At 41.6% G+C, this 16,653-nt stretch overlaps 1 protein-coding gene across 2 annotated transcripts in view; it reads left to right on the forward strand.

Annotated features, from left to right (window-relative positions):
• The window catches only part of FRAS1 (Fraser extracellular matrix complex subunit 1), a 533,887-nt gene that overhangs the window by 306,934 nt on the left and 210,300 nt on the right, over window positions 1-16,653 (forward strand). For both annotated transcript variants that reach the window (XM_055434121.2, XM_055434122.2), the window contains 2 exons: window positions 5,432-5,572; window positions 8,539-8,682. In XM_055434121.2, coding sequence (XP_055290096.2) covers window positions 5,432-5,572; window positions 8,539-8,682 — 285 coding nt within the window. The remainder of the gene's footprint in view (window positions 1-5,431; window positions 5,573-8,538; window positions 8,683-16,653) is intronic.

Genomic DNA, 16,653 nt, shown 5'->3' on the forward strand with positions numbered 1-16,653 from the left:
TTATTTCCTGAGAACGTGTGCCATGCCAGGGACAGGGACTATGACAGCTACTGTGTGAATCACAGATGGATAAGATGTAAATTTTACTCTTAAAGAATTCCCAGGGGCTTCCCTGGTGGCTCAGAGGTTAAAGCGTCTGCCTCCAATGCGGGAGACCCGGGTTCGATCCCTGGGTCGGGAAGATCCCCCTGGAGAAGGAAACGGTAACTCACTCCAGTATTCTTGCCTGGAGAATCCCATGGACGGAGAAGCCTGGTAGGCTACAGTCCACGGGGTCGCATAGAGTCGGACACGACTGAGCGACGGAACGGAACGGAGGGCATTGGGGAGATAGGGTAAATGGCGTTTTACCATCTGATCCAGTAATTGCACCTCTGGGTATATTCCCAAAATAATTGAAAGTGGGATCTCAAAGAGGTATTTGTATACCCTTTTTCATAACAGCATAATTCACACAAGCTTAAAAGTGGAAGCAATTCAGTGTGCAACAGTGAATGAATGGTTTACCGTAATGTGGTAAATATGCATGCTGCTGCTGCTGCTGCTAAGTCACTTCAGTCGTGTCCGAATCTGTGCAACCCCATAGACGGCAGCCCACCAGGCTCCCCCGTCCCTGGGATTCTCCAGGCAAGAACACTGGAGTGGGTTGCCATTTCCTTCTCCAATGTGTGAAAGTGAAAAGTGAAAGTGAAGTCTCTCAGTTGTGTCCGACCCTTAGTGACCCCATGGACTGCAGCCTACTGGGCTCCTCCGTCCATGGGATTTTCCAAGCAAGAGTACTGGAGTGGGATGCCATTGCGTTCTCCAGGTAAATATGCATACATACAATGAAATATTATTCAGCCTGAAAAAGGAAGAAAATTCTGACGCGTGTTCCATGTTGATGAACGTTAATGACATTATGCTAAATGAAGTAAACCATGAAAAAGAGGTAAATAAATAGCAATATGCCTTTTGTTCTTTAAAAAGAAAACAGAAAGAGAGAAGGAAAGGAAGAGTGAGGGAGAGGGGGAGAGTAATTTTATTTGACTTCACTCGTTTCAACTTTCATCCCTCATCATGGTGTTCCTTCTGTATATTCTTGAGGATTTTGGTATTTACATCATAATTCAAGAGACATCCACCTCAAAAATTGTTTTGACATGAAAAGCCAGGAAATTTTATACGATATGAAAATATTTATGCTGGCCCACTTTATATATTATTTAAAAGGAAAAAAGAAATAGTAGTGTCCTTTGTCTGATGTTTAAACAGAATATAGAATGAACAAAAAATTGGTATGTTTTCATTGTTTTAGGTGAAATTTTTATTGGCGTCAGGTTGACTGGAATTTACAACCATCTGAGGACACTTTTAATGCCAAAACTTTTAGTGCTTAAGCAGCTCTGTTATGCTTTTTCAGAAATATACTCAGCCATCAACTGGAAAACTACTCTCTAAAAGATGTAGTGGAGAAATTACTCACAGAACTTATTCTCAAATCTCTTCCATATATGCCCTGTAATGGAGTTAGTCTTCCTTGAAGGATCTTAGACTTCAAACTGGAACTTCTGCTACAGAATCAGCTTCCATTAAATGATAGACCCTCATAAAAGTCACTGAAAGATTGTAGACATTTCCAAAAGTAGCACAGAATTGAAGTTTCATGAGCTTGTTTTAAAGACACGGATGCCTATAGTTATAGAAATAGAGTATTACAGAGGACAAATACTTGGAAAGGATGGTCATCCAGCCTATCATTTTCCCTCAGTGGCTCAGGGTGACTCACTAGGTCATTATCTATTTGGTTCTTAAACATTTCCAATGAAGGCAGTTCTGAAGTCTGCCATGGGGATGTCCAGTGAGGCTTATTTCCAAAATCAAGTGGGAGTCAGAGGATTTTCTCCTGAAATTCTTAGCCCATCAACTAATTTGTCTTCAATGCGATTTTTGTTGTTGTTGTTCAGTCACTAAGTTTTGTCTGACTCTTCGTGACCCCATGGATTGAAGCACACCAGGCTTCCCTGTCCTTCACTATCTCCCAAAGTTTGCTCAAACTCATGTCGGTTGAGTAGGTGATACCATCCAACCATCTCATGCTTTGTCGCCCCCTTCTCCTACTGCTCTCAATCTTTCCCAGCATCAGGGTTATTTCTAATGAGTCAGTTCTTTACATCAGGTAGCCAAAGTATTCGGAGAAGGCAATGGCAAGCCACTCCAGTACTCTTGCCTAGAAAATCCCATGGACGGAGGAGCCTGGTAGGCTGCAGTCCATGGGGTCGCTACGAGTCAGACACGACTGAGCGACTTCACTTTCACTTTTCACTTTCACACATTGGAGAAGGAAATGGCAACCCACTCCAGTGTTCTTGCCTGGAGAATCCCAGGGACGGGGGAGCCTGGTGGACTGCCGTCTATGGGGTCACACAGAGTCGGACACGACTGAAGTGACTTAGCAGCAGCAGCAGCAGCAGCCAAAGTATTGGAGCTTCAGGTTCAGCATCAGTCCTTCCAATGAATATTCAGGACTGATTTCCTTTAGGATGGACTGGTTTGATCTCCTTGCTACCTAAGGGACTCTCAGGAGTCTTTTCCAGCACCACAGTTTGAAAGCATCAATTCTTTGGTGCTCAGCCTTCTTTATGGTTGCTTTCTTGTTTTATATAATTTAGTAACAATCTTTATTCACATCGAGTCAGTTTATCTCATTGATTTTGTGACCAAATGAAATGAAATAAGTTGTCTGCTCATAATGCTTTAATTCATCTCCTCCCAGTTTTCAGATCAACAATGATATGCTTTGATTTCCTATTTATTAAGGAGGTAGAACAGGATGAGCTGGGGATATTTGCAATCTTGTAAGGTCTGATATGAACATATTGGTATTATCATAAATAAATTTAGATATATAGAAGTATGTTGCTTCCCCAGTTATCCTAGATGGCTTTGTGTTGACAATACAAGTTAGTTGTTTTTTGAAATACTGCCACCTGACTTTCTATCACATGTCATTTCATTTGTGTTAAACATGTCTTAAATAATGAGCTGATAGGTACCTCTCTTTTATAGTCATATTTGCATACTTGTTCTGTTTTTTAAAGAGGAAATATTTCGTCAGTGATTCTGAAAATACCTGGGAGAAATTACTGTGACTTGTGCTATTAGAATAGTTAACAAGGCAATTTAAAAAAAATAAGGAAATAATTTTAAAACTTGGAGCTCTGGCTCTGTTTTTCATAGAGTAATAAATACTGTTGAATAGATATAAAGCTCTGCAGTGTATCTAGGGATAATAATCAAAATATTTATCAACCAATAAGTATGGTGTGGGCTTCCATGGTGGCTCAGACAGTAAAGAATCCACTTGCAATGTAGGAGACCTGGGTTCGATCCCTGGGTTGGGAAGATCCTCTGGAAGAGGGCATGTTAACCCACTCCAGTATTCTTTCCTGGAGAATCCCCATGGACAGAGGAGTCTGGTGGGCTACAGAGTCTCTGGGCTCGCCAAGAGTCAGACATTACTGAGCGGATATGCACAGCACACACAAGGTAAGGTGTGGGGCTTCCTAGGGGGCTCAGTGGTAAAGAACCTGCCTGCCAATGCAGGAGATATAAGAGATGATGGTTCAGTCCCTGGGTTGGAAAGATCCCGTGGAAGAAAGCATGGCAACCTACTCCAGTATTCTTGCCTGGAGAATCTCATGAACAGAGGAACCTGATGGGCTACTGTCCATTGGGTTGCAGAATTTGACAGGACTGAAGCGACTTAGCATGCATGCATGCAAGGTAGGGTGTACTGCCCAATCCAGACGGGTATGGCCTTAGCTCAGTACAGGTGTTAAACCTTTAGGTGCTCAGTTATGGATGAGATACTAGTGTGGAGCCCCAGAAGGTTTAGGACAGCAGTCATCTACCAGCCATATATCATGAGTTTAATACTCCTACAAACCAGTCCTGCCGGACAAGAACATCCTACCTTGCAGCAGCCCAATCTGTACATCAAGGATTGAAATTTACATTTTTATTGGGGATTGATGGAAATGGAGACCTCAGTGGCAGAAAATCCCATATGCTTCTTCCGAGCTGCTGATCTCTTGCGTCTTCAGGAGGTTTGACTGAGGGGGCAGAGGAGACTGCGGGTGGTGTCCCTGCAGTCAGTGGATCTTGGCCCTGAAATACCTGGGTCCACCCACTCATTGTCTTACTCACCTCTGTTTCCCCAACTCCTCGACCTACTTGCGGCTCAGTAACAAAAGATGAATGAGTGATTGAGAGTGATTGACTGGCTGTGTCAAATTGTGGGCTTTATTATTATTCAGATATGATGAGGCCAGCATATCAGGAGATGATTGTCTTGGGAAAGAACCCTTACTCACAGTTCCCAAGAGGAAGGGCACGTCACATCATGCAGGGGCCACAGAGGGAAGCGCCAGGGTGGGGCAGAAGGCAGAAGGAGTAAGGGCAGAAGGTGGGCGAAAGCTGTTATCGTGGTTTCTGTGGGAAGAAATAAGTGAGGCATAGTAAATAATCCACATGGTGTCCACAGCACCCCAGGCAGTATGTATAGTTTATATTCTCATTTTTATACATGAGGAAGTGGGAGCCTTGAGAAACTGCATAACTTAGTCAAGGTCACAGCGAATTGTGATATGATGCTCTTATTCTCTCTGTTATACTCCGTTTTCCATTTGTTTTATTCCGGTTATTTGCAGTAGCTGTTGACGCAGCTACTTTGAGCAGTTCAAAATGTTGGACAGTCCTTCTTACCTGTATGTGTCCAGTCTCCATCAGAGCATGGGCACCATAGAAAGCTTTGTTTACTCAATCAGGAAGGCCTCCGTCACCTTCCTGTTTAATTTGAGCCGCCTAATCAGCAGCCCATTGATGGTACAGGAGCTGTCCTGATAGAAGGAGACTATTTTTATGGCTTTCTGTTCTTTATCTGACATCCTCTTAGACTGGGAACATGGGGATAAAGAAATGAATGACCGTGCAAATGGTTATTTCTGTTTTTTTGTGTCACTTATCCCTTTCTTAATCAGGGTTCCCTGATGACTCAGTTGGTAAAGAAACTGTTTACAATATAGAAGACCAAGGTTCAATCCCTGGGTCAGGAAGATCCCTTGTAGAAGGGAATGGCAACCCACTCCGGTATTCTTGCCTGGAAAATTCCATGGACAGAGGAGCCTGGAGGGCTACAGTCCATGGGGTAGCACAGAGTTGGCCACAACTGAACGACTAACACTTTAATCTGGGTTCCACAGATGCTTGCTTTGTAGAATACAGCCTGAAAGAAGTATGTGAGATGTTTGTTCTGTCCTTGGGAAGTTAAGTGAATGTATAGAACTTATACCAGTGGAATATTACAGGAAAGTGAACCGGAAAGGCAGAGCCACTGTCCTTGTCGATGATGGCTTTCCTGATTATCTCCTTTGCCTTTTCTCCCTTCCAGCTTGCCACCCATCCTGTTTTGGGTGTGCAGGGATGAGCCCACATAACTGCACAGCCTGTTGGCCTTCCCAAGTGCTGTTGGATGGGCAGTGCCTCTCCCAGTGCCCAGATGGGTACTTCAACCAGGAAGGCAGTTGTACAGGTGAGTATGTAACTGGCTTGGGCATATGCCCGTCACACCCTATGCCCATATGTTGTCTTCATACAACCTGGCTTTGCAATTAGAAACCGTGTCATACCCAGGGACTAGACTTGGGCTGTGAGTCTTTCTGAGTGAGGACACCAAGTGAAATTCTGTTCATCCAATAGGAAATATGGATGACGTGAAAAATGAGAATCAGCTTGATCCTCTGCATATAGTGAGGGATGATGGGGGCCATCGAGGAGATGAGTTGCTGCAGGCTCTCATGCATTTGTGGGAGAGCAGGCATTGGCCTTACTTCTGCAGTCCTCAGCCCCCCCTCCCCCAGCTATAGCCTAATAGAGCAAAAAGGGAAAGAGATATTTATTTTCTTCCTTGACACATCAGCCCAATATGTTTTTAAGAGCACCTGTATATTTCAGTGACAGAGATTTTAAAAATTACTAGTTCAGATTAGTGAAAGGTTTTATTGGAACTGACAAAGTACTAAAATTTAAGCACCTTATTGTAGCTCTGTGTTTTCTTGTTGCTAAATGAAAAAAGAAAAGACAAACACATTCTATCATGATTATGGTTTTATTTCTAAAAATAGACTGCTGAGGCCGACTGATAGGGAAAAAGCCCATTGTTATAAAATTGTTTGATTTGTGTTTCTGGCATTGGAAAACTTAGTAAATGTGTAAAATATTTTGAAATAAATTAAAACTTGTCAGATTCATCAAGCTTCAAACTCCAAAGAGGAAATTTAGCGTGAATACAAATTTAGATGATTGAAGATCAATATTATTTTTCTGGAATTTTCTTCTACAAGTAGCTTTTTAATCTCTGTAGGCCCCTGATGGGTTGTTTCACTTGAAACACTCTATTAAGCTCAGTGGGGAGCTTTCTTGGTTTTTGTCACTGGGGTTGTCCTTGAAAACTCTGGTCTTTCCTTCTGTGCCCTCACCCTTGCCCAGTTGGTTTCGTCTGTGGAAAATTGTTTGGGGGAATAAAGTCTGAGTAGCTGTAACTCTTCTCTGCCCATGCCCGTGCCTGCCTGAGACCAGCAGATAGAAGGTACTTTTATAGGGAAGAATAAAAAAATCTGGCTACAGGTTGAATAAGTTTCTTTTACTTTCCTTTGCTTTCCTAAACTGAAAGGATACTGTCTATACATAATGCCCTACCTCGGGAAACATGGCCCCTCTGCCTGAATGTGAAACTAAAGTGCTGTCGTCCAGACAGACATTCTGACCTGTTCACCTAGGTATGGCAGCAAGAAACAGGAAATTAACACATCCCCTCCCTGAGGCTGGCCATTCCAGGGGGTATTTACAAGATTAATGGCCTTTATACTTTACTTCCCCACCTCCTCCTCCTCTGTGTTCTATAAAATAACCTGGCATCCAGACCCTGATAAGATGGTTATTTTGAGACACTAGTCTGTCATCTTCTTGGTCGGCCAGCTTTCCAAATAAAGTTGTTATTCCTTGCCTCAACACCTTGTCTATTGATTTATTGGTCTGTCATGGGGCGAGCAGAGGGGACTTGGACTCAGTAATAGTACCACAAGCAGCAGGGCTCCAAGGTCACTGGAAATATCCTGGCAGGGAGGGGGCACTGGGCGGTAGAGATCATCCTGAGAGTGCTAGTATCTTTTGGATGGGCATTTACAAAGTTAAGAGCCTCAAGAATGTAGAACTGGTGATGGTTAATGCTAGCCTTCTAATCAGCAGTTTGCTTGCTTGCTTTTTTTTTTTTCTTCTATAACTTCTTATCTTCTCTTGGCCTTCTGCCAGACAAAGTTGACTTTACTGGAAATCTGTGTCTTCCCTTCCCACCAGCTCTGCACCAGAAGGGAATTCTTTGTCATTAGTTCCAGCAAGCACTACCCAGCTCTGGTCCTTCGCCTCCCCTCCTCTTGGACTCAGACAGGCTTAGACTTCCTCATCCTTGGCAGAGAAACCCTTCAATCTCCTTCCACGCACACTTGCTCCCGCTGCCCATCTTGGCAGCACAAGAGCAGTTGCAGCTGCAACTTTCTTTTATTCTTTGCCATCCTTATCTTTATTGCCTGCACCTACTGGGAGTCACTGCTCTTTTTCAGTGCAGTACCTCTCAGTAATTTTGTGGTTTTTCTGGGGAAAACATAGCTTTGACAGTTTTGTCTAAGGAATTGAACTTCAAACATGGTTCACGATAACCTCCAGAAAGAGGCCTTTTTCGGCTGTTTGTATTTTAATTAAGTGTTGATGCTAAAACAGGCATTCAAGTTGTGGCCTGGAGGGAGAGCAGGGTTGGCATCTGACTGTGAGTTTTCACTTCCCTTGCTGTGGATAGTTCCACTTGTGCCTGCTGGGGATTTCTGAGAAGCAAAATGTCTCCCTCTTCTCCATCAGGCTCTTTGAATTTTAGAGAGGGAGAGTCTTACCATTTGTTTTTCTGTTTTTTGACTTTGATCTGAACTTCCTGATTTATTTAGATGGGAATGGTCATACTGAGCAACTAGTTCCTCTCATTTTATTTTCTAAAAAATTTTAAAATATTCATTTACTTATTTAGCTGCACTGGGTCTTAGTTGAGGCATGCAAGATCTGCAATCTTCCTCTCGTCATGTGGGATCTTTTTAGTTACAGCATGTGAACTGTTAGTTGTGGCATACGGGGTCTAGTTCCCTAACTGGGGATTAAACCTGGGTCCCCTACATTGGGACCTTAGCTATTGGACCACCAGGGAAGTCCCAATTTCTCTTATTTCAGTGTTTCTAGATTCCATGTTCTGTTCATGGGCAATGTTTTTGCTGACCCTAGAAATGCTGTCTTTTGGTCAATGCCAGAGGGTGTGCCAGCCTTGCTCAAGAGTCTTCTTCAAAAGATGATTAGCATTTGAAGTCTATTCTTGGTGTAATTGGTGGAGTACACTAAATACTTTGTGTGTGTACATGCTGAGCTGCTAACTCCAATCCCGATTCTTGTTTTTTCTTCCAGAGTGCCACCCCACCTGCAGGCAGTGCCACGGCCCGTTGGAGTCTGACTGCATCTCCTGCCACCCTCACGTTCCTCTGACTGCTGGGAGCTGCAGGGCCGGCTGTAAAGAGGAGCAGTTCCTCAACCTCGTGGGCTACTGTGCTGGTGAGTGAGTCCCCTTTACAGGCTCAGAAATCCCTAGCCAAAGACTGGGGCTCTTCATACCAGGCCCCAGAAGACTCTCGTATTTGTCCTTTGTCATCAGATTAAGAGCTCTCTCTTGGGAGATGTTTGTCTCATGTCCAAAAATTCACTTCACTGCTTTCTATCTGACATTTAGTAAATATCTGTGGATTCAAGTGGAATCTTCTAATGATGCTCTTGCAGTTCCTGACAAAACCTTAGAACTTCATATTAATGAAAACTGAAGTCATGATAATGATTGCTTACATGCATGCAGTGCACTTTAGCTTCAGATGGCAAGAAGCAGGTTCAAGATAGTCACAGCTCTCTGAAAACTGTTGCCCTCTTGTCTGCTGCTATCTGTTATCTCCTGCTGTGAAGAACCTTTGTCATCAGCCCTGAGCGCACACAACAACAAAAGTGTAGGGATGTTAACCTAGAAGCAAATCAGTTGCTTCAGGAAATGGGATTTTTTTCCTCCTCAGTTTAGTACTCAGATCGTAAAAGGAAGTAAATTAAGAAAGCAAAAAAAAAACAGCAACAGCTTTATTGGGACTTCCCTGGTGGTCCAGTGGTTAAGAGTCGGTGCTCTCAATACAGTGGGCACAGGTTCGATCCCTGATTGGGGATCTAAGATCCCACATGCTGCACGGGTATGGCCACAAATTTTGTTTAAAAAGCACCTTACTGGAAAAAAACCTGGAATTTGGATAATGATGAAGTAGCCATGTAGTGTTTGTGTTCATCTATCCATTCCTACAATAAATATCTTTGAGTCTAACAGTGGTCAGATACTCAGAATATATAAAAAAAAAAAAAGATTAATAAGACAATGATTGTGCCCTCAAAGAATTTAAGTCTGGAGAGGGAAATTTACAGACTAGTGGGTTATTTTATATTTGTTGACCCACTTCTCCAAGTTGCATGAAAAAGTTGAAGAGATTTGCCTACAGCTGCTGTTGTCACGCTCTGAAGGGCTTGAGTGGGAAGCATCCTGGGATCCACTGGGCAACAGGGGAAGCTGAAAAATCTGGTTAGACACACACTGAAGGGGCTGACCTGGCTGTAGGGCTTGTTCCCAGGCAGGGAGGGAGTGTGGCCAGTTGTCTCCATCAGAGTATCGAGGTGGCCCATTCAACATAGCGAGTAAATGGTAATAGTGCTTCATGTGTGGCTGGGGTGCCACAGTCCTGGGTGATTTATTTCTTTTTGTATATGACCTTGGCTCAAACAGTAAAGAATCTGCCTGCAGTGTAGGAGACCCGGGGTAAATCCCTGGCTCAGGAAGATCCCCTGGAGAAGGAAATGGCAACTCACTCCAGCATTCTTGCCTGGGAAATCCCACAGACAGAGAAACCTGGCAGCTACAGTCTTTATGGGGTCATAAAGAGTCAGACAGAACTGAGCGACTAACACTGAGCTAAAGACTAGACATTAGAAGGAATTCCCTGGTTATCCAATGGTTCAGTTCAGTTCAGTTCAGTCGCTCAGTTGTGTCCGACTCTTCGCGATCCCATGAATCACAGCACACCAGGCCTCCCTGTCCATCACCAACTCCCGGAGTTCACTCAAACTCATGTTCACAGAGTCGGTGATGCCATCCAGCCATCTCGTTCTCGGTCGTCCCCTTCTCCTTCCGCCATATTTTCACTGCTGGGGGCCTGCATTTGATTCTTGATCAGGGAACTAAGTAACCAGAAGCCATGTAGTACCACCAAAAAAAAAAAAAAAATAATAATAATAAATGAGTTAAAAAATGACTAGACATGAGAGTTCAAGATCTATACCCTAGGAAGATAGAACTCTTGAGCAGCCAAGACCTGCTAGGATTCAGAGCAAAACCTGATTACAGAGACTGCAGACATTTTAGGAACAATCGAAAATAGAAGCTCAGAGAGTCCAGGCTTCAGACATATGTGATAGCCCACAACTAGAGGGGCTTCCCTGATGGCTCAGACAGTAAAGAATCTGCCAGCAATTCCGGAGACTCAGGTTCAATTCCTGGGTTGGAAAGATCCCCCAGAGACAGGCATTGCAACCCACTCCAGTATTCCTACCTGGAGAATTCCAAGGATAGAGGAGCCTAGGGCTGATTCCTATGTTAGAATACAGAGGAGCAGCCCCCAAGAGGTTCCTGACATGGTTAAAGCACATTAGTGGATGTTGTTGAGAGTAACCAGAGCCCAGGGTGCTGAGTTTGAGGGGTCTCAGAGATCTTCCAGGCTACTTATGGAGATGATAAAAGTACAGATAGTACAAAGCAATTTCTGAATCATAACCTCTTTAAACAGTATGGGTTGTAGGAGTTCAGAAGAAGAAGAAATAAATATGGACAAGTGGGGCCTAAAATTCTTCCTGAAGAATAACTAGGATTCTGTTAGACAGAGGGAAATGTGGTGGGCATTCCAGGTGTGTTTCTACCAGGAGACAGGCAGGGGTAGAACACGTGGGTCATTCATGGCCAGTGAGAGTGATCCAACCTGGCTGAAGGACCTGGTTTGAATTAAGACATACTAGGTGAAATGACTGGAAAATGTAAGTTGGAGCCAGGGTATACAGAACCCAGAGTTCTAGGCTAAAAAATTTGGACTGACTCTTGTGGGCAATAATAGGACTATGAGAGTTTTAGAGGGAACTTTGACAGCTAAGTCTATGTTACAGGCAGGAAGGCTGCAAGCTGTGTGGAAGATAGATTGGAGGTCGGAGAGATGATAGAGATGTTAGAAGGTTGAACCTTCATAATGGCTTTTCTATTTTCAAACTATTCTGAGTGTGGAACTTAAACACTTTATGCTGGGGCCATTTTATAAATAAATGTTTATATAAGGAGATTGGAAAATTTTAATTTTTAATCAGCTCAGTCCTCTCCAATGTCCAGAGGCCTCTTTGATGGTAAATTAGGTGAATAGGAATTGCATTAACTTTTTAAGGCTTATATGGGATCAGTGGAATAAAGAATCATTGGAGTAGGCCAAATGACCCTGTAAATCCCCAGCCCTAGAATATCAGGTTCCATTAATGTAAGCTGAAAGGAACACACCTTGTCTGTCCTGAGATTAGGTGAAATTTTTTAATAAGGTAACCCATTGTTTGGTACTTGGAAATCTTTTGTTGAGTGAGAATGCACTCGTGCTTGCTAAGTTGCTTAAGTCTTATCCAGCTCTTTGCAACCCTATGGATCGTAGCTCTGTCCATGGGATTCTCCAGGCAAGAATACTGGAATGGTTTGCTGTTCCCTCCTCCAGGGGATCTTCCCAACTGAGGGATCAAACCCATGTTTCTTATTTCTGCCTGTATTGGCAGGTGTGTCCTTTACCACTACTGCCACCTAAGAAGCCCTGAGTTGAGAGTAGATTACTAATGTTTATCACAGAAAAATATGACCAGTAATTTTAGTTGTTGACCTTTTAGAGAAGTGCACTGACCCCAAGGTTTATTTTTTAATGAATATATGCCCTTTCCAAATACCTCCCAATTCTCTCTGTAATATTGTAATGGATTTATTCATGTATGGCTTCATCAGATATTTATTACCCGCATTCTCCCTACCAGGCACTGTGCTAGGCTCTGGGGAGGTCAGGTGAATAAAATATATTGCTTGCATTCCAGAAACACACTGTGTAGTGAAGGAAGGAGATGTTTGTTGAATATGATATTATTGTGACTATATGAGCTGAGGGACAGCACCCTATCCCAGACTAGAATGTGCGTGTGTGTGTGCACTCATGTGTGTGCACGCATGTGTGTGTATGTGTGTGTGTGTGCATGTGTGTAGTGGGTGGTGAAGGCCTTCTGGAACTAGTGATGACAGATGATTTGGAAGCATGAGTAAGAATTAGAGGGCTTTGGAGATTTGGAAAGGAGAGCATTCCAGAAAACAAGTCAAAGAATATTTTCTATTCAGGCATCAACAGAGTTCAGTAGAATGCCAGGTCCCTCCAGGTGCTGGGCCCTGAAGCAGAAGGAAGCAGGCCAGGTTCCACGAGACCTTTGTGGGTTCTGTTTGAGGAGAACATGCCTTGTTATCAAGACTGTGATAGGTTTTTAAGGAAGGAAGCATTTTAATTACATTTCTGTAAAGAGAAAGTTCTGCAGAAGATTGCATAGAAGAACATGGGGGCAGAAAGTCCTTTGGGAGGGAGTTGTAGGAATCCAGGTGAAAGATGAAGCCCTTTGATGAGAAAGTTGCTGATGGGATGAAGAGCAGGGCACAGCTTCAGTAAGCATTAACTGTGTATTAGGTTGACCCATCTGAGATCGTTGTTTTGTGGGGAAAAAAAAGATCAAATAGTGGCAGTTTCATATGATTCAACCTAATAGAAACAGCAGAAGTTGGTAATCTCCTAGAACTGAGGCTAAGGGAGAGTGAATTTGGGGGATGATTTCTAGGATTCTGGTCTAGTAAGTTCAAGGAATGAGAGAACCATTTGTGAAGAACCAGAATAGGAAGATGATATATTTGACCTTGGGCAGGTGGGACTATTGGACTATCTGGGGTAGCTGTCCAGGAGGAGGGTGAAGGTCTCAGTGAGCCATAAACTCATCTTCTATCTTCATTTCACCCTGAGCCTGATATCCTGGAACTCTTTTTTTAGCTCAAGTGTTGCTTCAGTCACGTCATAAGTTAAACTCCTGGAATATTTCAGTGACTTTTATCTAAATGCTGGAAGGTGTTAGGAGGAGCCCTGGTGATAACAAAGCAGAAGATAGTCCACCCATGCAGTGCCCTCAATAGAGTGCATTTCCAAAGTCCTTGGGAAAATCTAACACAGCGGAATCCCTGGAGAAGCACCCTCTCTTCTCCTCTGTCTCGTGTGAACTTTAGAGGTTGGTAGGATTTACTCACAGGATTTATTCTCTCTCTGAGTTGTACCTAACCTAAGATCATCATCAGAGACCTCTTAATTGCCCTTAGCTGTTTAAGAAAGAAAATTACATCTAATTTATCACAAAGACAAGAATAAGCACATCTTGGGAACATATCCAATAACCTCACTGTGTTATCACATATGGAGATGTCTTATGTATGAGGGTTTTTCTTTTTTTCCCTCCAAGTCTATCAAAGCAAATACACAGTTTGTGAGATTTGGGGCCAGAGCTGAAGGCTTTCAACAAAGACAAATGAACTGGGATGAGAGGTAAGAGTGGATAAGATTGCAGCTGACATGGTGAGGTGTTATGGAAAACCAGTTTTTTTCTCCATAGATTTTTGTTTTTTATACTTTGCTCACATCTCAACAATGTTATCGCCAAATTTCAAAGTCTGGGGGTGCTCCTTCTCTTTGTCTTTCTCAGCTAAAACCTTTCTCTTTTCAATAGAAAAGGATGAGAATTAAAAAGAAAACATGAAGAAGATATATTCAAATGAAGATGCATTGAAAAATGACATTGTTTTTCTGGAATGTCTAATGGGAAGGCTGTTCTTAGGTGGAAAGGAAATAATACTGAGAGTAATATTGTAGAGGAGAAGGCTGAAATATTTTATTTATTTATTTCACTTTTAATCTAGGTATTGTTTATTTACAATATTGTGTTAGTTTCAGGTGTCCAGCAAAGTGATTCAGCTATATTTGCATATATGTATATATGTTTTGTATTCTTTTTTTCTTTTAATTTTTTTATTTATTTATTTTTTATTGAAGAATAATTGCTTTACAGAATTTTGCTGTTTTCTGTCAAACCTCGACATGAATCAGCCATTGGTATACGTATATCCCCTCCCTTTTGAACCTCCCTCCCATCTCCCTCCCCATCCGACCCCTCTAGGTTGATACAGAGCCCCTGTTTGAGTTTCCTGAACCATAGAGCAAATTCCCCTTGGCTATCTATTTTACATATGGTAATGTAAGTTTCCATGTTACTCTCTCCATCCATCTCGCCCTCTCCTCCCCTCTCCCCACGCCCATAAGTCTATTTTCTATGTCTGTTTCTCCATTGTTGTCCTGTAAATAAATTCTTCGGTACCATTTTTCTAGACTCCATATATATGTGTTAGAATACGGTATTTATCTTTCTCTTTCTGACTCTCTTCACTCTGTATGATAGGTTCTAGGTTCATCCACCTCCTTAGAACTGACTCGAATGCATTTATGTCATCTTTGATTTCTTTCATTGGTGTCTTATAATTTTCTGTGTACAGTTCTTTAATCTCCTTAGGTAAGTTTATTCCTAGATATTTATTTAATTCTTTTTGTTGAAATTGTGAATGGGATTGATTCCTTAATTGTTCTTTCTGATTTTTCATTGTTAGTATATAGAAATGCAAGTGATTTCTGTGTAGTGATTTTGTATCCTGCAACTTTGCTAAATTCACTGATTACCTCTAGTAATTTTCTGATACGGTCTTTAGGGTTTTCTATGTACAGTATCATGTCATCTACAAACAGTGAGAGTTTTACTTCTTCTTTTCCAATCTGGATTTCTTTTATTTCTTTTTCTTCTCTGATTGCTGTAGCTAGGACTTCCAGAACTATGTTGAATAATAGTGGCCAAAATGGATACCTTTGTCTTGTTCCTGATCTTAGGGGGAATGCTTTCAGTTTTTCACCATTGAGAATAATGTTTGCTGTAGGCTTATCATATATGGCCTTTACTATGTTGAGGTAGATTCCTTCTATGTCCATATTTTAAAGAGTTTTAATCATAAATGGGTGCTGAATTTTGTCAAAGGTTTTTTCTGCATCTATTGAGATGATCATATAGTTTTTATCTTTCAGTTTGTTAATATGGTATATCACATTGATTGATTTGCATATATTGAGGAATTCTTGCATCCCTGGAATAAACCCAACTTGATCATGGTGTATGAGCTTTTTGATGTGTTGCTGAGTTCTGTTTGCTAAAATTTTGTTGAGGATTTTTGCATCTATGTTCATCAGTGATATTGGCCTGTAGTTTTCTTTTTTTGTGTTGTCTTTGTCCGGTTTTGGTATCAGGGCGATGGTGGCCTCATAGAATGAGTTTGGAAGTGTTCCTTTCTCTGCAATTTTTTGAAAGAGCTTTAGAAGGTAGACATTAGCTCTTCTCTAACTGTTTGATAGAATTCTCCTGTGAAGCCATCTGGTGCTGGGCTTTTGTTTTTGGGAGATTTTTTATCACAGCTTCAATTTCAGTGCTTGTAATTGGGTTGTTCATAATTTCTATTTCTTCCTGGTTCAGTCTTGAAAGATTGAACTTTTCTAAGAATCTGTCCATTTCTTCCAGGTTATCTACTTTACTGCCATACAGTTGTTCATAATAGTCTCTTATAACCCTTTGTATCTCCACATTGTCTGTTGTTAACCTCTCCTTTTTCATTTCTAATTTTGTTGATTTGATTCTTCTCTCTTTTTTTCTTGGTGAGTCTGGCTAAGGGTTTGTCAATTTTGTTTATCTTCTCAAAGAATCAGCTTTTAGTTTTGTTAATCTTTACTATTGTTTCTTTCATTTCTTTTTCATTTATTTCTGCTTGGATTTTTATGATTTCTTTCCTTCTGTTAATTTTGGGGTTCTTTTGTTCTTCTTTTTCCAGTTGTTTTAGGTGTAAATTTAGGTTGTCTATTCGCTGTTTTTCTTGTTTCTTGAGGTAGGATTGTATTGGTATAAGTTTCCCTCTTAGAACTGCTTTTGCTGCATCCCATAGGTTTTGAGTTGTTGTGTTTTCATTGTCATTTGTTTCTAAAAATTTTTTTATTTCCCTTTTGATTTTTTCAGTAACAGTTATTTAGAAACATGTTGTTTAATTTCCATGTGTTTGTGTTTCTTACAGTTTTTTTCTTGTAATTGATATCTAGTCTCATAGCATTGTGATTGGAGAAGATGGTTGATAACAGTTTCAATTTTCTTAAATTTACTGAGGTTTGATTTGTGACCCAAATCAAGATGTGGTCTATCCTGGAGAATGTGCCATGTGCACTTGAGAAAAAGTTGTATTCTTCTGCATTTGGATAGAATGTCCTGAAGATATCAATAAGA

Source organism: Moschus berezovskii, chromosome 5 (assembly GCF_049115385.1).
Source record: "Moschus berezovskii isolate FMDL1 chromosome 5, NW_MosBer_1.0, whole genome shotgun sequence".
Lineage (NCBI taxonomy): Eukaryota > Metazoa > Chordata > Mammalia > Artiodactyla > Moschidae > Moschus > Moschus berezovskii.